Source organism: Carassius gibelio, chromosome A3, assembly GCF_023724105.1.
Source record: "Carassius gibelio isolate Cgi1373 ecotype wild population from Czech Republic chromosome A3, carGib1.2-hapl.c, whole genome shotgun sequence".
Taxonomy (NCBI): domain Eukaryota; kingdom Metazoa; phylum Chordata; class Actinopteri; order Cypriniformes; family Cyprinidae; genus Carassius; species Carassius gibelio.
The window spans coordinates 17,397,556-17,419,223 of NC_068373.1; the positions used below are offsets into that span (position 1 = coordinate 17,397,556).

At 36.0% G+C, this 21,668-nt stretch overlaps 2 protein-coding genes across 7 annotated transcripts; both read right to left on the bottom strand.

The window, feature by feature from the left end:
* Window positions 1-2,675: 2,675 nt before the first annotated feature.
* pih1d1 (PIH1 domain containing 1) lies at window positions 2,676-9,832 on the bottom strand. Of its 2 annotated transcripts, none has more exons than XM_052547091.1 (11): window positions 9,743-9,832; window positions 9,131-9,225; window positions 7,416-7,473; window positions 7,116-7,304; window positions 6,801-6,862; window positions 6,625-6,706; window positions 6,192-6,288; window positions 3,447-3,479; window positions 3,151-3,229; window positions 2,918-3,061; window positions 2,676-2,763 (listed from the first exon to the last, which is right to left on the bottom strand). In XM_052547091.1, exons 1-11 carry the CDS (start codon window positions 9,756-9,758, stop codon window positions 2,728-2,730), a joined length of 891 nt encoding a protein of 296 aa, XP_052403051.1. In that variant the 5' UTR covers window positions 9,759-9,832; the 3' UTR covers window positions 2,676-2,727. The 2 variants fall into 2 exon arrangements, with proteins under 2 accessions (XP_052403051.1, XP_052403060.1); XM_052547100.1 differs by lacking the exon at window positions 9,743-9,832 and adding an exon at window positions 9,515-9,736.
* A 1,345-nt stretch (window positions 9,833-11,177) lies between these two features.
* On the bottom strand, window positions 11,178-21,569 carry LOC127949674 (uncharacterized). Of its 5 annotated transcripts, none has more exons than XM_052547142.1 (17): window positions 21,448-21,569; window positions 21,259-21,350; window positions 17,477-17,563; window positions 17,170-17,241; window positions 15,574-15,633; window positions 15,199-15,312; window positions 14,978-15,101; window positions 14,710-14,730; window positions 14,545-14,574; window positions 14,153-14,200; window positions 13,997-14,035; window positions 13,716-13,754; window positions 13,040-13,075; window positions 12,838-12,932; window positions 12,249-12,304; window positions 12,065-12,090; window positions 11,178-11,869 (listed from the first exon to the last, which is right to left on the bottom strand). In XM_052547142.1, the coding sequence occupies exons 3-16, from the start codon at window positions 17,504-17,506 to the stop codon at window positions 12,081-12,083; spliced, it is 774 nt and encodes a 257-aa protein (XP_052403102.1). In that variant the 5' UTR covers window positions 17,507-17,563; window positions 21,259-21,350; window positions 21,448-21,569; the 3' UTR covers window positions 11,178-11,869; window positions 12,065-12,080. The 5 variants fall into 5 exon arrangements, with proteins under 5 accessions (XP_052403102.1, XP_052403093.1, XP_052403117.1 ...); XM_052547133.1 differs by having other exon boundaries at window positions 11,178-11,919; XM_052547157.1 differs by lacking the exon at window positions 12,249-12,304.
* Between the last annotated feature and the right edge of the window lie 99 nt (window positions 21,570-21,668).

Genomic DNA, 21,668 nt, shown 5'->3' on the forward strand with positions numbered 1-21,668 from the left:
TGAGAGAAGGAGGAAAAGAAAGCGAGAGTGAGGCATACAGTACAAGGAAAAACAGCAGATCCATATTGCTTAACATTTCGTAATAGCTTTAGAAAGAGGATGAGAGAGCAGGAGAGAGTGACAAAACCAAAGGAGCATCAGATCTAAATTGTTCCATTGTCCCAAAGTGCTGACATCTTATTGAATGCTTCACATGAAGACTGATGGGGTGAGAACAGCTGGGAATGTACAGACAAAAAGACAGGGGAGATATGATTCCTGACACTTTCTTTGTTCAGTTCTTCCTTTTCCTTCACACTTTAGTTTCGGAATTTTTTTTTTAGCAGGAATTGCAGTTAATGACTATCATACACGGTTTGATTGCAGTCATTTACATTTCGCTGCCAGATTCCTCTCCCTGTGCCTCATCTTTCACATCAGTGTCGTACCATAACTTCTATTTGAAAAATGTTATAGCTCCTGTATGGTGCATTCAGCATAGAGAATGTATGAGGCACGTAGCTGTAGGTGTCACCACCCCTCTATTTACTGTCTCTGGACAAAGGCTTGCAAGCACATGCAGTGCCACTGCCCATCTAAAACCAGCGCACTTTCAACATTTCGCCCTGCTTTTACTTTGCTAATGAGATTATCAGCATCTAAAGAGAATGAGTATAGCAAATTTGGCACAAACTGATCAAATTACAAGAGGAAGATGCCCCTAGCTCTGGATTGAACCAAGTAGGGATAGATGCAAGAAACAACAGGATGAGAAAGTGACAGACAAAAAGGGCGTTTGAGGGGCTTGTACATTTTGAAAGGTCATAGCAGCATTAACCAGAATTCTGACGGTTTAATTTTAGCCAGGACCCAGGGAGAGATTACATGAGTTACATCTTTATGGCTTAGAAAGTTAAATTTATTCATAGTTCCATCAAGTCCATTTGGTCAAGGACATCATCAAACACTACACAAAACAGTACAGACTATACACACTGTTCTGCTCACGGTTACTTAATTACATCTATTTTGGAGTCCTAAATGAGTACACACACCCGGTACAGGACAATCAAACACAGTAAAAACATTATTATAACTGCACTCATAAAATTTCTAAAGATATACTGAAATATGCTGAAAATGTAATTACTTTTCTGCATATGGAAAGAAATGACTGAACATGCAATTGTTTTAGAAGTAACAAAAAGACTTTTACCTTTTGGTGATGGTAGGGTGGGTTCACAGCAGAAAAGGATGAAACACTGGCACACGAAGGATGATGAGGGGAGAGTCCCGCAAGTTATGAGAGCTTTGTAATGCGGGACAATGAGTCGTTTTTATATGAGGACAGGGACAGATGGAGGGTGTTAGCAGCTACGGCATAGGACCATGGATGGATTAGATATGAACTCTGGGACAGAAAGATGACCACCATGAGGGATTAGGGGAGACAGGGGGAATGACCTCACATAACAAACACAGGGATATAAAAAGAGACAGAAAAAACAAAAGGCCAGTTGGGAACAAAAATAGCACAGGGGATTTAGACAATTCTTCCTAGAAGACATTTTCTATTTGACACAAGGTAACGGCGAAGACAACTTTGAGGTAAATGGATGGGCTCTCATTTCTTACAGGTATTGTCTAGGAATATAAAATAATGTTTTGTTTGTCCTTAAACCTTTCTTTATTAAAGAGAATTAGCCAAAATAGTAACCCCACAGATAGCGGATTAGAAAGATGATTGAAGTTGCAGTAGATGGGAAAGTTGCTGAGCCATGCAGTGAGGTCCAAGGCTAAATGTTCTGCTCGCACAATTGTTGCTTTGTTAGAAAATTACTTGGCCTTTGTTGGCTGGATGGCAATATAACAGACTTTAGTAGATTATGAATCAGTTATTTTTGTGTAGCTAGAGTCTTAAAATGGTCACTTTTTTTCTTTCTTTCTGTGAACACTAAACACTACGGCTACGTAACATTTTTCTAATCAAAAATAGTTTTAATGAAGAACATTTATTTATTCATAACGAGTCATTTCTTCTTGAATCAATATTTGGTTCATCATCCTTGCAGTCTGTTTAGATTGCTCACAGATTTGTATAATTAGGTATAAATTCATTTTAATGAATACCAGTTCAGTGGTTCCCCAGCTCTTTTTAAAAGTAGAGTTTCTCTAGACTGCTCTTAAAGTCATACTTCAAGAATACTAACCAGTTTTTTCCATGTGACGTCACTAGAACATGCAGAATTTGCTTCTATTCACATTGCATTTGGCTCTATCAAAGCACTACAGAGCTTTTTATTTCTTGATTAAGAAAAAACCCAAATACACAAATGTTTCCCGTGGGTCTGCACCAAACACACAAAAAAAAAAATCATAGCACAGAATTTCCTTGACGTCAACAAACTCTCAGCATAACGGTCTTTCTCAAAAATGTCTCTCTTTGCTGTTTAAAGGACACAGTTCTATAATAATCCCCAGCAGAAGGTAGAGGGCAACAAAGAATAGAACAAATTGTATAAATGTTATACATACATACATACATACACACTCACACACTGAACAAAATTATAAATGCAACACTTTTAGCGTTGCGTTTATAATTTTGTTTAGTGTATAGAAATATATTATATAACATTTATATAAGTATCATCATTGATGAATATTGAAATCATATTGAGCAACACACAAATCACTTTCTGTATACTAAATGAAGTTTATTATGAAACAATATCCTTGCAACAGTTTTTATGAAGACACTACTGGCATGGTCACTGTGAGCACCTGAAAAGAAAACAGGAAAAGACTGTATCAGGCATACTGCAAATCTGCACCAGCACAAATATAATGGGTCAAAGAGCGGTAACTGTGTACCGCTTTTAAAAAAATTAAAATAATAATAACCTTTAATTGGGCAAAGTATGCTATGCTTACTTACTTGTGTATTTGTGTTGAACTGGGCAGCACTGTTTTCTTGGTCAATAAGCAGGGGGAAGAAAATATCCAAGTGGAAAAGAGAAAGTCGAGCATTCAGCACTAGTCTGTCCTCTCCCAAATCCAGAACAAGAGCGCGAGCAGATATCTAGTGAGGAAGACAGTCAAGTCTAGAATCGTGTACTGTGTGTTAACAAGTGCTTGAACGTAATCCAAAACCAGGCCTCCATTACTCACCACTCCAGGTAGAAGAATCTCAGCGATCAGATGCTCCGCATTTCCAGTTGGGGGCTCCACTAATAAACTGAACTCTGGACTGGAGTATGAAGCACAATGAAGACATTCATTTAAGTTACAGGTAAAGTTCTGCCTCACTATAATCAGTTATATACCACATTAAGCATCAAATAAAGACAAAACTAAGTCTTTGTACTCATCCCTGGTTTGTCAAACATAAGTGAAAGCAAAACACATTTGAAAGGGAAACACTAAATTTACAAATGCATTAAAAAAAACTATCCAAATAAACATACCGTTTGGCTGATGAAGGAAAGGAGTCAGACTGCCTGTCCACAAAGAACAAAGTGATTAAAGGAATTCACATTATAGCTATTCAGCAGGTCAACAATCAATGGGATCAGGTGCAGAAAAGAGCAATGAGCCACAGAGACATACAGTGCCCTCCACAAGTATTGGAACAGTAAAGACAAAATTATTCTGTTTGCTGTGGAGTCAAGAAACCTGTAAATATGATTAAAAGATGAATACGAGACAAACTACAGGTGGTCACATTTTATTATTGGGTGATTCAGTACAAATATGTTTTACCAGCTAAGAAGATCAGCACTTTTCAAGTTTCATCTCCCTATCTGATGTGAGCAGAAGTATTGGAACAGTTTCCTCACATGTCTTTCTAAGTGTTCAGCTGTGTCCTGTTGCATCCATTCTTCAGATATTAAAAGTAGAGAAAGTGTGTTATCAGTTATATCCGTTGCTTCTGCATTCTAAGTCTTGCATTTGACGAGGAAACACAAACCAGGTTGAAGACAAGGAAGTCAACTCTGAAAGAAAAGCAAGAAATTTGGAGGCTTAAAGAAAAGAGGAAGTCAATTAGAACTATAGGAAAAACAGGGCATGGAGAAATTTGGTAACTGGCGTCATCAACAACCAGCGACGACCTGATCGGCTGAGAAAAACAATAGTAGTTGATGACAGACAAATCATAAAAGCTGTGAAAGTGAACCCTAAAATACATGTCTGTAAAATTACCAACAACCTCCAGTAAGCTGGGGTGATGCTCTGTCAATCTACAGCTTAAAGGAGAATTTGACACAGAATTACAGAAGCTACACGGCAAGATGCAAACCTCTGCTCAGGACCAAAAATACAAAGGCAAGATTCTTCACAAATGTGAGCCAGTAGAGTTTTGGAACTGAGTTGATGGACCGATGAGACAAAGATGAACCTTGATCTAAGTGTTTGGAAAGCAAAATTGTGGAGAAAAAAAGGGAACTGCAAATGATCCTACACATACAAGCTCATCTGTAAAGCTTGGTGGAGGTGGAGTCAAGGCATGGAAACGCATGAATGGCTGTCTCTAGAACAGGACCACTTCATTTATTGATGACTTCTAAGAGTATAAAATCATCTTGGCTACCAATATTCAAGAAAATGCCACCAAACTCATTAGAAAGCACTTCATATTGGATCAGGACAATTACCAAAAACACCATGCCAGTTCAGACAAGGACTTTATCAGGGCAAAGAAATTTAAAGTCTTGGATTGCCCAAATCAGTCTCCAGATTTAAATATAATTGAACATTAATTTCACCAGTTGAAGACAGATGAACTCAAAGTGCTGTCCTTTTTATTTGGTAAAACATGTATGTGTCGAAAGACACAATAATAAAATGTGACATACTGTAGTTTTGTTGCATATTCATCGTTTAATCATATTTGCAAATGTCTTGACTGCACAGCAAGAGAAAGCAATTTTGTCTTCAAGGTTCCAATACTTATGGAGGGCACTGTATGTTAACAGTAGGCCGCACACACTGACAACTCAATATCCATATTCAAAACATAATCACTTTAATCTAGCTTGCACCTACAGTTGTACACAAGCAGCTCTGGGAGGATGAGGTTATGGAGGTCAGTGTTGCAACTTGCACATGCTAGATTAAAGTGATTATTACATTTTGAATATGGTTATTTTTATTACATAAACACATCAAATCACTGAAGGAGGACTTTGTTCACCCCCCTGAGCTGTGTGAGACACTTTTTTGTTTTTAAATGGATGAGTTTTTGGATTTTTATTTATCTTCTTCTGAACTGATGCACTGCAACACCTGCTGACTGCAATGATAGAGCTTGAAAAATCAAAGACAACTTTTTTTTATAATTACGACTGGATTCCTCTGAAATAAGAAAACCATATACACCTAGGATGACTTGAGGGCAAGTAATTTATGGGCCATTTTAAATGTTTGGGTGAACTAACCCTTTAAGCAAAATGTATCCTTGCAATACTGATCCAGAAGTGTCACCCGATTTAATCTGTTTTTTCATGTTGAGTTCAGAAGCACGTCACCTCATTTAACAATCAAACCACTGTTTGCATTTATTTATTTACATTATAATTATTGGAGGGTTTTTTTTTTTTGTATTTTATAAATATTTGAAAACAAAATAATTCTAGATTCTACAAGGCCAGACGATATTGTCAATGGCTAAAGCAAATACTGATATATGATAGAGAAAAAAAGAAAGGAAAAAAACTACATAAAATTTGCTTAATTCACAAAGAAACTGAAACCTCAAATTGTTTACTCCTCTTTTGACAAAGCTGTTTGCAGAATATCACTAATTTGCCCAATTAAATCCTAAAATCACTGATAAAACATACATCTAATATAACTAAATTATGTTTATGTTCATTAAGATTGTAGTACAAATGTTTCACAGGTTTGATACACAGATGAATGAATGTAGCAAACCCCATTACATATGCTGTAAGTTTAGCATGCATTTGATATGGTGTATGGGATAACCGCTGTATTTCTGCTTTTCCATAAGCAGCATTTGCTTTTTACAAGACAAAGTTTTTGTCAAAACTTTACCTGTAAAGTTGTTTAATTAGCTGTTTTTACGGTTTAGGATTTTACCATAGACATTGGTGTTTACATGTAGTGTTATTTGTTTTGAGATTTACCCCAACCCCCCCACAACCTTATTGAGCACCACCCCAATCACCCCAAAGTAACAAAGAACTCACTTCGAGTCAATTTCCTGGATGATTGGCTTACTCTTGGTACGAATGTTTTGTTCTGCTATAGAGCCCATGAATTTCCTGTTCTTCAAAACCTTAGTATCTGGGGGGGGGGAAATGACATGAAAGGATCAGTGGACATGGTATGGAAGTTGCATTTTCTAAACTAGACAGATGCAGAGGCGGGTCAGAAATTAATGGTGGCTTGGGGAAAAAATCAATACTAATGAATTCCTGTTTTTTTTATTTTATATCTAGGGCTATTTCTATTTCATTTTTTTTTTTTGTGCGTGTGTAAATACAAGTAGAAGTGCAGCATTAAACTGTGTAAATGAAAATTAATTCCAGGCGGCAAATATTGCCCCTTAATGGAAAAGTTAATTTCTGACCCTCATGAAGAATAATGATAAGTATCAAGATGTGCTGTATTCAGTCTGACCTCTGCTCAACTCAAGGTTGTATTTGTTTTCCAGTCCCTCCAAAGACACTGCGATAAGAAACTGCTGAAAAAGGCCATCTTTCTGTTGGGTGCAAACATACACAATGATAGCCATGAATGCGGTCAGATATTCCTGAGGTACTTTCACTGCATACCTCCACATACAAGACACACACCTGACATTTCTGGAAGAACTCATCGTTGATCACGACATCATACACAGTACAGCCTTGTGTGCCTGGCAAACATAAGAATATTTCCATTGCAAATCTACTTCCTTTCATTCATTTTAGCTTTAAGTGTCGGTTCTTGCCATTCACATTTAATGACACCATTTAGAACAGTTTATTTCCTTATCGTTATAGTTATTTCCTATTTGGTGACTTATGTCAACCAGATTAGACTACGCTTTGAATTGAAACAATAAATTTCAGTTTGGATTATGGAATCGATAATAAAAGGCAAATGGAGAAAATGTGAAAGTCTCTCACTGTTGTCCACTTCTGTATGTGGCTCGCCGAGACTCATGGGCACTCTGTAACTCGTCGGGTCTTCTGACTCCAGGAGATCCACGAGTGCTTGCTGGGACAGATGAGGAGGGGGCGGCACCGCCTGGGACTGACAGATATTCAGAAAGACCTTCTTTTTGTCTGACACGGAGGAGGTCTTCACACACATGCCTGATATAAAGCGGATAAATTCAAACAAGTTTCATTACATAATAAACAAAAACCACCAATGACTCCAAAATATAATGTCCTGAGAGAATTTGTATAAAATATGAGACTAACCTGGTTGTGGACAGATGACTTTGGAGAGGGGACTTTCGCTTTGCACTTTTCCCATGGTCTGTAAGTTTGGATAAAACAAAAGTTGTTTTTGTCTTAGAATAGCTCTCCATCTGGGTTTAGTAACCAAAGGACAACAAATTTTGTTTACAGTTTCAGAGATATACGTTTTCATTTGTACAATCGGTAGACGACTTTATCTAAAGAGTATTGTGAACACATACAAGTTGGGAAAGGAAATTCAATTCTACAAATCATCTGAAATGTAATGCAAAAGTAGAATAGTCTGTGGTCAGGATGGAAAAGTTAAACATGTCACCTGCATAAAAATAAAGGAGATACTGAGCTCCAAAGTTAGGTAGTGTGTGATCCTTGGTCGTTTAAAGGTGCTGTAGGGAACTTTTGTAAAAAATATTTTTTACATATTTATTAAACCTGTTATTATGTCCTGACAGTAGAATATGAGACAGATAATCTGTGAAAAAAATCAAGCTCCTCTGGCTCCTCCCAGTGGTCCTATTGCCATTTGCAGAAACTCCATCGCTCCCGGTAAAAAATAACCAATCAGAGCTGCGGTCCGTAACTTTGTTTGTGTTCAAAATGTAGAAAATGTATATAATAAGCGAGTACACCATGAATCCATTTTCCAACCCGTGTTTTTAGCTTGTCCTGAATCACTAGGGTGCACCTATAATAAGTGTTTATATTCTGACTATTTTAGATTGTTTCGGGGATACCGCGGCGGAGTAACCCAGTACCTTTGTGATTCTTCATAGACTTAAACAGAGAGAAGTAGTTCCGGCTACGATGTTCTTCCGCAAGACGCAAGCAGTTCTGTTTATTAACCGCTAGAGCGTCAAAAGTTCCCTACCGCAGCTTTAATGTGTGATGGCCAGTCTTTCCCTATGTGACTTTTTACAAAGTCAGCAGGAGTATGATGCCTAGTGTTTTAAAATCTGTTCTGTTTTTAATCAGATAATACAGACTGCAGAATCCATAACGTTTCTGGCTGGGATAGTTCACCCCTGACGATTTAACATTGTCCTTTTACAAACTGGACCACACACATCTATTGTATGATGCCAGAAAAGTATGCATAAACTGTAAATTATACAGTTAGACTACCATTATGGTATTTTTAATTAGTTTTTTGGTGGAAATTGTTATTAGGCAGAAAGTCAAATTACTGACAAACTTAATTAACATGCACTTTCATTCATTTCCATACAAAAAAAAATGTGACTGAAGGTAATGATACTCTGTGCACCTTTTTGCACAGCAATGTTGCCGTCAATGGCCAACCAGCTGAGACACCGTGCCCACGGCCGATCTAAAGTATCCAGATAGAAATCTGTTGCCAATTCTCAAAGAGAAAGTGCCCAAACAACATTGCTCAAAAAAGTTGTCCTATGTATTATCACCTTACATCTACAAATCCCTATGCTCTAACCCCACCAAATCTTTTTGTGTTTTGCAGTAAACAGACAGTAACACAGGTTTGTAACAAAATGTGGATGAGTAAATGATGACAGCATTTTCATTTTCGAGTGAACTATCCCTTTAAACGTGCATTTTTTATGCATATGAAACGGAACGTACTGTGCCAGTCGATATTTCTCTGGGAACTGCTTTGAAATATAGTATTACATTATTACTCACATAACGCTTATATGCCGTATATAATGTTTCATCTGCGCTGTGTGTGTCGAAGCGGTTACCTGAAGCAGAAGTTGTTGATAAAGCTCTTCTTGCTGTTTCTGCTCAAGCTCAACGTCGAGGAGAGACGCGTCTGTCTCCATGACTACACACGTGGCTACAGGACAACAGGCACATTTTATAATGACACACTACACAAAATGTTAAAGTACGCAATCTGGGGTGCGATTCCCAAAACCATAGTTGCTAACTAAGTTAATTTCCCATTGCCAACCAACTAAGTTGCTAACAAGTTAGCAACTATGGTTTTGGGAATCGCTTAACGTTAATTATTTAAAGCAAGGGTGCCCAGGACCGGTGTCCTGCAGAGTTTAGCTCAACCCCAAATAAACACAGCTGAACCAGCTAATCAAGCTCTTACAGGCATAACGTTACTAGACACTTACCAGCAGGTGTGTTGAGGCAAGTTGGAGCTAAACTCTACTGGACACCGGCCCTCCAGGACCAAGTTTGGGCCCCTCTGGCTAAAGTGTCACGGAGTGCACAGACACAAACGCACTGCTAAACTGCTAACGTATGAAGATAAACTAAAAGCTCGCGTTACATGCGCGCTTATGAATGCGGAAGACGCGGATATGAAACCAAATAGCAGGTTTACATAATGATATACTCACTGAGCGACTTAGACATGCAATAATCATATCAGCATGTGCTGTTTAGCTTGACGTTACTGCAGCCTTTCCTATAGGTGTCAAAATAAAAGTACCTTGTTTACTTTAGTTTAATTATGGTAGGTGCCTGATTTAATTAAATAAAAAGTACACTGCTTTTCCCAGTTAAAGCAAAGACAATGTTTTAGTTTACTTATTTTTTAATAATTATTTTTACATATATATATATATATATATATATATATATATATATGTGTGTGTGTGTGTGTGTGTGTGTGTGTGTGTAAAAAAAAAAAAAAAAAAAAAAAAAATATATATATATATATATATATATGTATATATGTATGTATATGTAAAAATTATTATTTAAAAATAAGTAAACTAAATACAGCTTTAACTTTAAACAAAGGTGATTCTCAACTATGTTATAAAAAATGTAGCAGAATGATTTGATATACTATTCTACTTTATGTAATATCAGTGTAAAATATCCATAAATTTGTTTTCCCATTCTGTGCAAAGTATCTATATACTGTGTCTAAATTGCATATGAATATGTTCTTGGGACAGCATGTAATGAGACAAGAAGTGCAGTGGAAGTAAAAACGTAGCAACATTTTCATAAGAAAGAAATAATTAATTGGAATAATGATTATAATTTTGTCCCCTATTGATTTCTTGTATCTCCTCAAAATGCCTGATTAACTTGATGTTTGTCCTGGTGTTCTCTACAGAAGACATGTATGAAAATGATGCCATTTGATTACCAAAAGTCATATGCTGATTTTACATCCCATGAAGTATTCCTGGGATGTTTATGACAAACAGTTTGAAAAATAGCTGATTTAAATAACTAGGGGAAAAAGTTTGTCCAGATAAACTTTGAGTTGTCTTCAAAAAGCCTAGTGTAAGTTTTAAGTAGCTTTAATGTTAGAGATACAAGGATAGGACTTAAGTGCAGAATGGGTGTTAAAGAGAGTTCACCCAAAAATGAAAATTCTGTCATTTACCTCATTCCAAAGTTGCTTTCTTATGTTGAACATTAAATCTATTTTGAAGATTGATGGTAATCAAACAGTTGGTGGTTCCCATTTAATTCCATAGCAGGAAAAAAAAAAAAAAAAAAAATTCTATGGAGGTCAATGGCAACCACCAAACCATACAGCTTTGGAACGACAAGAGTTAGTTAATGAGAGAATTTTCATTTTTGGGTGAACTATCCCTTTAATGGGTTTATTGACAAGACAAGAGATTGAAGGAGAGGAGGTGAACAGTCCAAACAATAGACGGGTACGAGGCACAATGACAGGCTTCTGAGAGAGCGGCCTCCGAGTCCAGTCCAGGAAGGTGGGTTAGAGAGTGTCTCGGTCCCCAGAGGATATAGCAGGGAGCACATACCACTTCTTGGTAATAAAAAAAAGACAAAGACTAAGGAAAATGTAATTAAGTTTTTATTTTTATGAGAACTTTTTAGTGCCATTTAATGAGGTCTAAGATACACATGATCATATTTCCTGTTTTATTGGGTGCACTTCGCAGCAAACAATTGTCATTCTTTTACACAAAAGCACAAAGATCATTAACATAAAATTAAATACAAACTCTTTGAGTGAATATAAAAATAAATAAATTCTGCATGTCCTTTCTTAAATCGCAAACACAGCAAAATATAAACATAGATATTGCATAAAAAAATGTTGCAGTGCGATCAGCTGCAAATACTTTTCTTTCCCATCATTCCTTTCAAAAAAATAAAAAATAAAAGATAAAAACACACCTGTCTGGCACAGCCATTCAAGATCTGAATGGTAAAGAACACAGATCTTTTTCCCAATAATTTCTGTACTGGTTGTGATATTTTTATGTGAACAAATGCTAAACAGACAGACCATTTAGTTCCATATCATTCTAGGTCAGAAACCATGAACAGAGGTACTTTATAGATGAATGTTAACAGTTACAGAGGCACATTCAAGACAAGTATAAGTAGAAACTGTAAAACACACAATCTGTGTGGACATGACTGAGTATATTAATATAACAAGTTGCATATACTAGGATGGTTGCTAGTCACAGATTCAAAGACAGCATTGTACCATGCATACAAACTGTGGAAGCCGTGACCGATGTCTGGAGAATGACAATGTAAGAGGGGAAAAACTTCAAGCAACCAACTTGAACTACAAAAAAATAATAATAATGATTATAATATATATATATATATATATATATATATATATATATATATATATATATATATATATAAACACATACACAAACTCAGTAATCATTTTTTTTTTTTTATTGACAAAAAGATTAGCTTACCGAAGTGCTATTATGGTCATTCAGGGCTAGAAAAAAAAAAAAAGGAAAAGAGTATGTGATTAATCTGACATTCTTCTCATATATGCATGGCTTTATGTCCAAGACAGCTGTAATCTAGTAAAAGTTTATTATAGATCATGCTCATTTGAACCATTTCAAAAAATCTACAAAAAGTTGGTGTTACCTGTTTTCAGATAATTGTCTGTGCTCATGGTCATTATCTGGAATATTCGTTTTTGTCTTTATGGCAAAAAACAAACAAAAAAAAACAAAACAAAAAAAAGTCACTGATTGTATACTGATGGCCTTGTTAAGCTTAAATTAACATTCATTAACAAAGGTTCAAAATGTTACATTAAAATATTACATACTGATATAAAAGTTATTCTTATAATTAACACTTAAAATAATGCCATAAATGATTGCCATGTGAGCAAATTAAGCATTTCAATTTAATTTAAATTTTTTATAAATAAACCATAATAAATAAAAATAACACTTCCTCCAGTGAAAGTGCATCCCTTTTTATCCTCCACCTTCATATTTTTTAGAATCGTTTTAGACAGTTTTCACTTTTAAATGGTGCTTGATCTGTGCATATTTCTCTTACATTCTGAAACTATTCATGGAGAAAGCAGTATTATGGATAGATGACTCGTTTTAGCGAGAAGCAATGTTTTGAAAGTAAACCACACCCCCTCACCCAAATACAAAATAACATGCTTTAATTTTATATAAATTCACAAACCAAATTAATGCTTAGATCGTTTTACCTTCGGATGCCTGTTTACATGAACCACCATGAGGAGTAGAACAACATTTAGCAGAAACGAGACAACCAGGAGTCCCGAACTCGCTTTAGTGGCAGCTTGGAGGGGAGAGGAGGGGAATTGGTTTATAAAGAGATCTGTAGTAAGAGTGAAAACTGGAAAGACTAAATAATTGATCAGAAAGACCCACAGATCTCACACTTACCCCACAGATGTCGATTGTCATCTTTTAATGCTTGAACTGTAATAAAAGGGAAAACCATATAAAAACATGATATACAAGCCAGTGTCTAAAAGATTAATATAATCACTCAAAATAAAATATTTTTTTAAAGTATGATGACTATGATAAGAAAAAAAATCTATTAGATTCCATTTCACAAAACTATTAGTAATTATTGCAATGTGCAAAATTATTAGTAATAGTAAATGGCTGTATTAGTAAAATTAGTTATTAGTGACCATGCACAAGCTGTGGTGACTTCATTAGTTGCATCTATGCACCTGCTATTTTTAATCTGCCAATTATCAGCAAGTCACAACGTACAAGTTTGTATACATGGACTAAATATTGACGAATAAATGGTGAGTTTAATAATGCAATGAGGGTTTCAAAAACAGGTGAGAATTGTGCAAATAGCAACAACCAAAACAAGCAGATGGCACCATTTCTATAGAAGTTATGAGGCCATGTAAAAGAGAGGGTCAGATGGGTTCAAGCTAATGGGAAGATAACTGAAATAGACACTGCACTAGAGCTGAACCTTTCTTAATGCATAATGTTTCGGCTGGCCACTGAAAGAGACCACTGTGTGTGTGTGTGCTGAAGGCATTAAGCTGCTCATTACAGATGAAGCTGCTCTCACAAGAGACAAACTTACTGATGGTTTCTGTACGGGCCGATGAAACTGCGGTCATATCTACAAAATATTGCATACTCATTAAAAAAAACAAAAACAAAAAAAAACTGTTAAATAAGCCCATAAAAGACTAATCTTACCATATAATCAAAAATAAAGGATATTTCCAGTTAAATTTAAGTTGGCTTCTTTAAATATCAAATTTGTACAACACTTTCTACACAACTGGGATTAAATGCTCAGTGTATTAGAAGCAAATACTCTGTATATACTTCATTTGAGAAGATTGATGTGATCCTTACTTTCAGTAGCAGTGATGTTTGGGCTGACCGTTGTTAAAGCTGTTGTGATTAGAAAATGTGGTTTTATGTCAAAACTCAGATTCACTTGGCAGACAAACTATCGGTCCTGTAATCGGTGTTGATGTGAATATGAAATACAAAACTGAATTTGCTTACTTTCGTTATCTGTGGTGATTAAACTGACCGTTGTTAAAAATGCTGAGCCTATGTGATCAATTAGAAAAGAAATTATATTAGACTTCTCTTCAAAAGACCAATACAGCTATAATACCACACATGTGCTCCGAAAGCCCCCCCCCCCCACACATTATCTTCAAGTTCGCATCTGTTACAGCAAAACTAGAGAGACTTGGCTTGTTGTCACCATTTAATGATTGTCTGTTTAGTAGTGGATGTTTAGGCCATGTACTTTCAAATAGTAAGATCTGACATTCAATTTTGATTTAAATAATTTTAGATTTGAATGTACATGAACTAATGATCGGTTTTTAATTTGAATGGTTAATTAAAATGTGTGTGTTTGAGATGTGAAATAAGAAACAGCTTACTGTATTCGGTGGTTGGGTTGATGGTTGTACCTGTGTAATTACAAAACAGATTCATTCAAAAATGATTTCTGTAGTACAACACTCAGATTAACAAACACTGTGTGCTTAGAGAGATAAAGAAATCCGTTTCATGGACTAAAAGGGAGATAATGTCAAATAACTTACTTTTTGATGGACATTTCAGGTCTAAGTAGAGAAAAGAGAAAGTGAGCAAAGTGTGCATTTTCAAACATGTATTATTCATAACATTCAACATACAGTAGCACTTCATGTAAATTTGCTGGTTTATTAAATATTCTGTCTCAATTAAATGTGTTCATCTACAGACTGTTGCCTTGCCAGAGATTTATGGTGGCCAATGTTCAGATTATGAATAAATTAAGGATGGGCAAGACTAAAGAAAAAGCATAAATGACAGGTTTAATGTGCATACCTGATACTGATCCACCACAAGATTTTTTGTACATTTCTCCAAAAGTACTCGTGTTAATGCGGCGTACTGTGTACTCCTCTGTGCAAGTGAGATTAGTACAAAGTGTCTCAAAATTGTGGTCTAGCTGTAGAGAGAAATAGGGAAACCATGCCGTCAGAACTGATTCGATTTGATATTTGAAACAGAATGACAGAACATGATCGAGTAAGCAGTATACTCACATTATGCAACATTATACGGAACGTTTCTAGCACTCTCAAAATGTTCTTGTTCTTTAGTTTGTTATTACTCCATATTGAACATAAGGAGTTTACTATAGATAGAAGCTCGCGTTCCTGGGAAAACAGTCAGAAAAATATTGTAAATATAACTTTTTAAACTAAAATTCATACCAGCATAGACTGACAGGAAAATGCAGTTTTGTAGCACAAGTTAATAAATTATGTTTTAATTATGTGTACAACACATTTGAGATCACAAGAAACTTTATCTCAAGAAGCCAATACTGCTTATAATATCCAACTACTACTACTAATATAAAAGGTAAATTAAAGTTAATGAGTAAATAAAAGTCATCTTATGTTATTTGCTCATACCTTCGTTTCAGGTGAGAACTCCTTAACCTCAAACATGTGCTCTTCCAACAACAGGTCGTCCTATGCAGATTCAAACAAGATACAGCATGTACATGTTTAAGGACTCATGTACAGTCAGTACATAGTCATAAAATAAACTATCACTTTATTTTACAGTCTTATTCCGCATGAACATACTACATATTTACTAAGTAATTACAATAACGAGGTACTAACCTCAAACCTACCCCTTAACCTATCTAACCAGAACATCATGCTGGTTAATTTTTACAATGATGATTGTAGACTATCCTGATTATTAAATATTGTTTTGAGGGTAAAGCATAATAAAGTTCTATTAGTTAACATTAGTAAATGCATTAACTAACATTAATACAATGGTTACAGTATTTATTAATCTGTTAAAAAGTTAATTAATAAAAATATAACTGTTCATTGTTAATTCATGATAGCTCGGGTCCTTTAAATAATATTCATGACTGCATTTGAATTGAATAATGTAGAAGTAAATGTTAACCTGGATTAATAAATGCTCTAGGGGTAAAACCCTCTCCCCGCCATGAGGAAAGTCCATAACTTGTCCAACATTAAACACTTTGTTTTTGTTTTTGTAATTGTTCGTTTGCATTACTATGTTTTCTTGCAGAACATTGGCAGGCTCATATACTATTTTTTTTTTTGCACAGTTATAATATAATATACTAATAAGATCAGCTAAGAAGATCATAGGTGCCTCTCTCCCCTCCCTCCAGGACATTTATAACTCACGTCTCACCCGCAAATCCCTCTATATTGCGGGTGACCCACCCACCCGAAACACAGCTTCTTCAGTCTGCTGCCATCAGGGAGAACCAATAGACTGAAAGACCCCTTCATCCACCAGGATGTTAGGAAGCTGAACTCACTCCCAACCTAGCACCCCCCCCCCCCCCATCTCTTTTGTCCCATGCACCACTGAAATTCTGCCCCCCCACACACACACAGGACCTTTCTACCCCCCCCCCACCCAAATGCACACACACACTAACCTGCACCAGTCACTATGTGCAGCATTAGACCGCTTACAGTGTCCTTATTTGTACATTGCATAGGTTGTATTTTATATATTCATAAACTGTATGTATCCGTTTTATGTATACTGTTAGTGTATAGTGTTGAATTTAGTCCCAGCAGAATAATGGCTACTGTACTTTATTGAATTAAAAATGTTCCACAAAGTCAGAAAATTAAATGCCAATTATTTTGATGTTTTGATAAAGTCAGTTATTCATTATTATTTTTAACCGAGCCACTTTTAGACTATTTTTATAATTAACAGAAAAGTCAAATACATTTTATTACACCTACTGTAGTTGTAAAAATGTAAGAATGGCTACATATTGGGAGATGTTAGCTGCATGTTATGTGCATACATGATTTAACACTATGACAGTAACCTCTTTTTAGAAAACACTAGAATTTTGCACATTATTGCAGAATGCTTTCCCCAAGTTAAAAACTTGCATGATGTGCATGATGAAAGGCAACAAGCTCCAGATTCACTTGGGATTGATATGAATAAAAATAACACAAATAAAAATTGAAGGATAGACTCACCAGATGACTCTTAATGTCATTTTGCATACACCCGGATTGGACATCATGAATATACGTGATGAAAGAAAATGCCTATGAAAGAAATGCCAGAAATCAAGTCCCACCTCTGGACGACTGTCATGTAAAATATTTCACTTATGTATACTGTTTGTGTATCTTATGGAAACACTGTTGTATTCATTATACAATTTACTGTACATAGGCCATCTTTAACATGCAGTAAAAAATAAACTGCAGCCACACAACAGGTTTCAACATTTTCTTCTAAGGGCTTCCACTAATACATTAGCAAAGAGTGAGAACTCACAGTAATCAACGTCCAGACTTTCCCACACATTCTAGTGATTTGTTAACCATCACAGTTCAGCTCCATAAGCCACGATGCTTTGCCTTGCTGGATGCAACATAGGAAAGATAGCAGAGATGAAAGAGAAAGTATTTAAGACAAGACAACACCCTTGAGAATCTACAATTGACAATTAGCTCATTCTGTAATGGACTCCAAAAAAAAAAAAAAAAAAAATCTGTCTAATCTGTCTGCTTCATCCAGACAAATGGATGGTTTCTACTATGTCATCCTGGTTAATGGATCCACCTAAATAAATGTGAAGCACACCGGAAACTGAGAACAGCTAGCGGCCCCTAGACTCTATAGATCAACTACGGTAAATGTTCACCAGGGCATGCAGAACTATAGCAGTGAAAGTAAATGTCAATTGTATTAAGAATACTGTAATATCGGTAACACCACAGTCTGTCCAGCAGAGGGAACAGCAAGCACAAGGCCTTCCACAACATCCTCCTGATTTAAGGACTCAATGATTTCACCTGTGCCTGCATGTTTGTATCTACTCAGTCTTGAAGTTCTTCTATCTAGGAAAATTTTGGAGAATGCATGTTTTCTTAGGACACATGTCTCAATTATTTAGAAAGAATGGTTCCCAAATATGCAGGTCAAATTGATCTGGGTAAAAGTCCATGTTTTTGTCCAAGTCCAAGTCACTACTGTGGATCTGTACCTTTCTCAGCCCAGCTTTTGATTCTGGATTTATTGCGCTTATTTAAGAAGGATTTTTTATTAAGATGGTTTTCGTCAAATCCTGTTTTTTTGTAATTTTCTGCTAATTTCCATAGTGGGGGGCGCTCGTCTGTCGTGACAACTTTACTTAACACACAAGAGACACACAGTACCAGCAAAGATTGAAAATCTATATAAATATTTTTAAAGATAATTATGATCCGTATGGACAAATGCATGCGGGTGTTTAGTTGTGTGACAAAATCCAAAATATACTTCAAAGTATACAAAGTAAAACAGTAATTTCACTAAAGCAGAGATTCCGGTCAGACTGATCGGTCACAAAGTTTAACATGGCATCTTATGCTTTGGTGCCACTGGAACATGCTTTTGGAAGCTGTGGCACAATAACATTTAGTTTCACTGGAATCTGTACTGGATTGTGAGGCATTTTAAGTGGCACATGGCACAATCAGGCGAGTTGTTTGTTATTAAATTATTAAATCTAAAAAGTGGTGCTGTGGTCAGAATCGGTTACTCATTTGTTAATTCATTTACGAAGCCTTATATGGTGCGTTGCAGTTGAGTTAGTTGAAGAGAGTGTTTGGGAAGAGTAGAAAGAAGACAATGGGCTAGAGGGAATGGGATGATTGTCAGGTTAATCAATGCATCTAAAATTGATGGCTCAGAGAGACTCCGGGTGGGCGTACAGTCTCAATCATATATTTAGGCCAGACAATACAACCTGAAAGAAAGAGAATGTGGGATAGCTGAAAGGATGAGTTCGACAGAGAGAGACAAACAGTACGGTATGAGGTGGCCCGATATAAAGTGGTTTTGGGAAGTCAGGTGATCGTTTGGGACGTGGCCCTGCTCCCAAATGTCAACTTACCAATTATCTCCCTTTATAATAATCACATTAAATACTTTAACTTTATTTTATAATTATACATATGTCGGTGCTTGCATTGTGGTGTCATTGCTATTCATGCAATAAATGTTGTTTTGGTTTGTTATGCTTAGTCTCTAAACTCTCGGGAGCGCTTCAGTCATTTTTGATGGCAAAATATTTACTTTAATCAGAATGTTTCGAAACATAGTAAATATTTAGCGGAAACAAAACAAAGTCTCATTGAAAGTTTGAAAGCGGAACACAACTTTTAAAGAATTACGGCTTTGATTTTAACACGTTTTAATAAAATAAAATAAAAATTATACTTAATACAGAATTTGAAATTGGTATGTTTGTACATTTGTCTAAACAATTAACTTAAACTTTAGGCACTTCTAATACAATTTTGATTTTTTTTTTCACTTAATGCGCAAAGTGTCTACTCTACAAAGAGACAAAACTTCAGTCTGCACTTCAAAGAAATCAAGATTTGCAGCAGTTTAAGTTTGAAATGTAATTTTCAGGTCTATGCTCAAAAGTGGTTAACAGGTAATATATGGATTAAAACTACTGTATTCCTATTATTTAGTACCATAAAATCCCCTAAAAATACAAAATATTAAGTTAAAAACATCATACCTAAACCTAGTACACTTAAATTTTGCACATAATATACATGTACATACATAACTGCATTTTGTAATATACCTGCCTACAATTGTCAATTTGTATATTGTCATTCACTATCTACTTCTTTGTATTTTTTATTCTTTTATTATGTGTTTTATGTTCTGTCGCTGTCATTCTGTTGTACTGCGGAGCTTCTGTCACGAAAACAAATTCCTCATATGTGTAAACATACCTGGCAATAAAGCTCATTCTGATTCTGATTCTAGTATATTCACTGAGAGAAAAAAAAAAATAAACATTATAACTGCCATACTGGTGAAAAAAAAAAGTGCCAACAAGAATATACATCAACATGTGTACATTATTGTTAGGGCTACAACAAGTATCAGTCAGGTCTGAGGTGGGGTGTCAAAAAATGTCCTTTAATTCTACCTACACCAACATAGATGCTATGTTTTGTCTTATGTAGGATTGTTCATTGGTTCCCTTTGATTAGTCTCCCCAGGGGTCTCATTATCTTGTCTAGCTTTTTAGCCAGCTGTGTTTCCCTTAGCTTTTCTTTTATTCTTTGTCAGTAGTTGAATGTGATGGTGCCTGCACACACACACACACACACACACACAGATAATGATGCAACACCCTGCACCCAGATCCCTGTCCGTCTGCTTCACTTCCACACATTATACACTTAAACACAGACAGATAGCCTATGTGAAAGATCGAAATTATGACCATTTACAAACTAGTTGCCCCTATTAAGGCCTGACAGACTACATGACATTAGTACTGTATACATTATTAATACAACAGAAGATGTGTTCCTTACTGAAGAGAGAGTAGTTACACGACCCTCCTTGTTGTTCACAAGCACACAGATAAGCACACATAAAATGCCATACTATAGCCTGTTTTATAGACAGTGTGGGTGTTATCTGTCAGTTAAACTCTCTCTAGCTCCGTTCTCACACAAAAGGACCCTGTACGATCTGCAGATATAGCGTCTCTACGTGCAGACACTCAGAAGAGGAACTTTACACGGGTGATTTTCAGTTCAGAGAAATTAATAAGAAAACTGTCAACTGTCATTTCGTTAAGTTAAATGGCATTTAAAAGTTAAATATCTGAAATACACATTTAGTTTAAAAAAAAAAAAAATCGCTTAACAGTCCCCATGCGATACTTGGATCAAGCTTAGAAGGAATGCCTACTGCCTAAACAGGACAGGACTGAACTCTCGCGTCATGCAGAAATCCAGCATATTCTCTGTTTAACACGTCACCATGGACCTCGCACTAAAATCTGGGAACAACTTCCCACGGAACCATGCCACTTTAAAACACACGTCGCCAACAGAGGACATACCATTTGGGAATAGTAATGTAAAGGACTACCAAAAATGTCTATTTAATACATTTTATATTAATATTTAAAAACTGACTAAAATTAAGTACTTTTGATTTTATTTGTGATATTTAATAATTAAATTCCAGTGGAGATTCTAGTTTGAAAACCACACATCTCACAGCACGCGCTCAGACGCACGCCTTACCTTTGAGTCGCCTCGTCTTGGTCTGCAACATACTTTCGCTTTGCAACTACAAGCAACGAGCCCCCTTGTGTTGCTGTCAGTTTAAAATCCCCCTAAGATACCAGACAGGAAGCACGAGAAAGTGACCAAGTGTTATCTCGCAATGGTAAATCAGAGCAAACAAACGTTATCGTGTAAGCGTGGGCTTACCGTACGAAGTGTAGCGCGGAGTAGAAACGAACATGGTTATAAGGTTCTGCCGTTAGACCTTTACTCGGTTTATGTGCAGTGGTTTATGAACTTGAAAGAAGTCCCCACCCTTACATTGCTACTATAACCAATGAAACTGAGGGTGTTTCACTTAAGCAATTAGGCCCGCCCGATCGAACAGCGATACTGTGAATACCTGCAAGTATGTATCGTATGTGAAA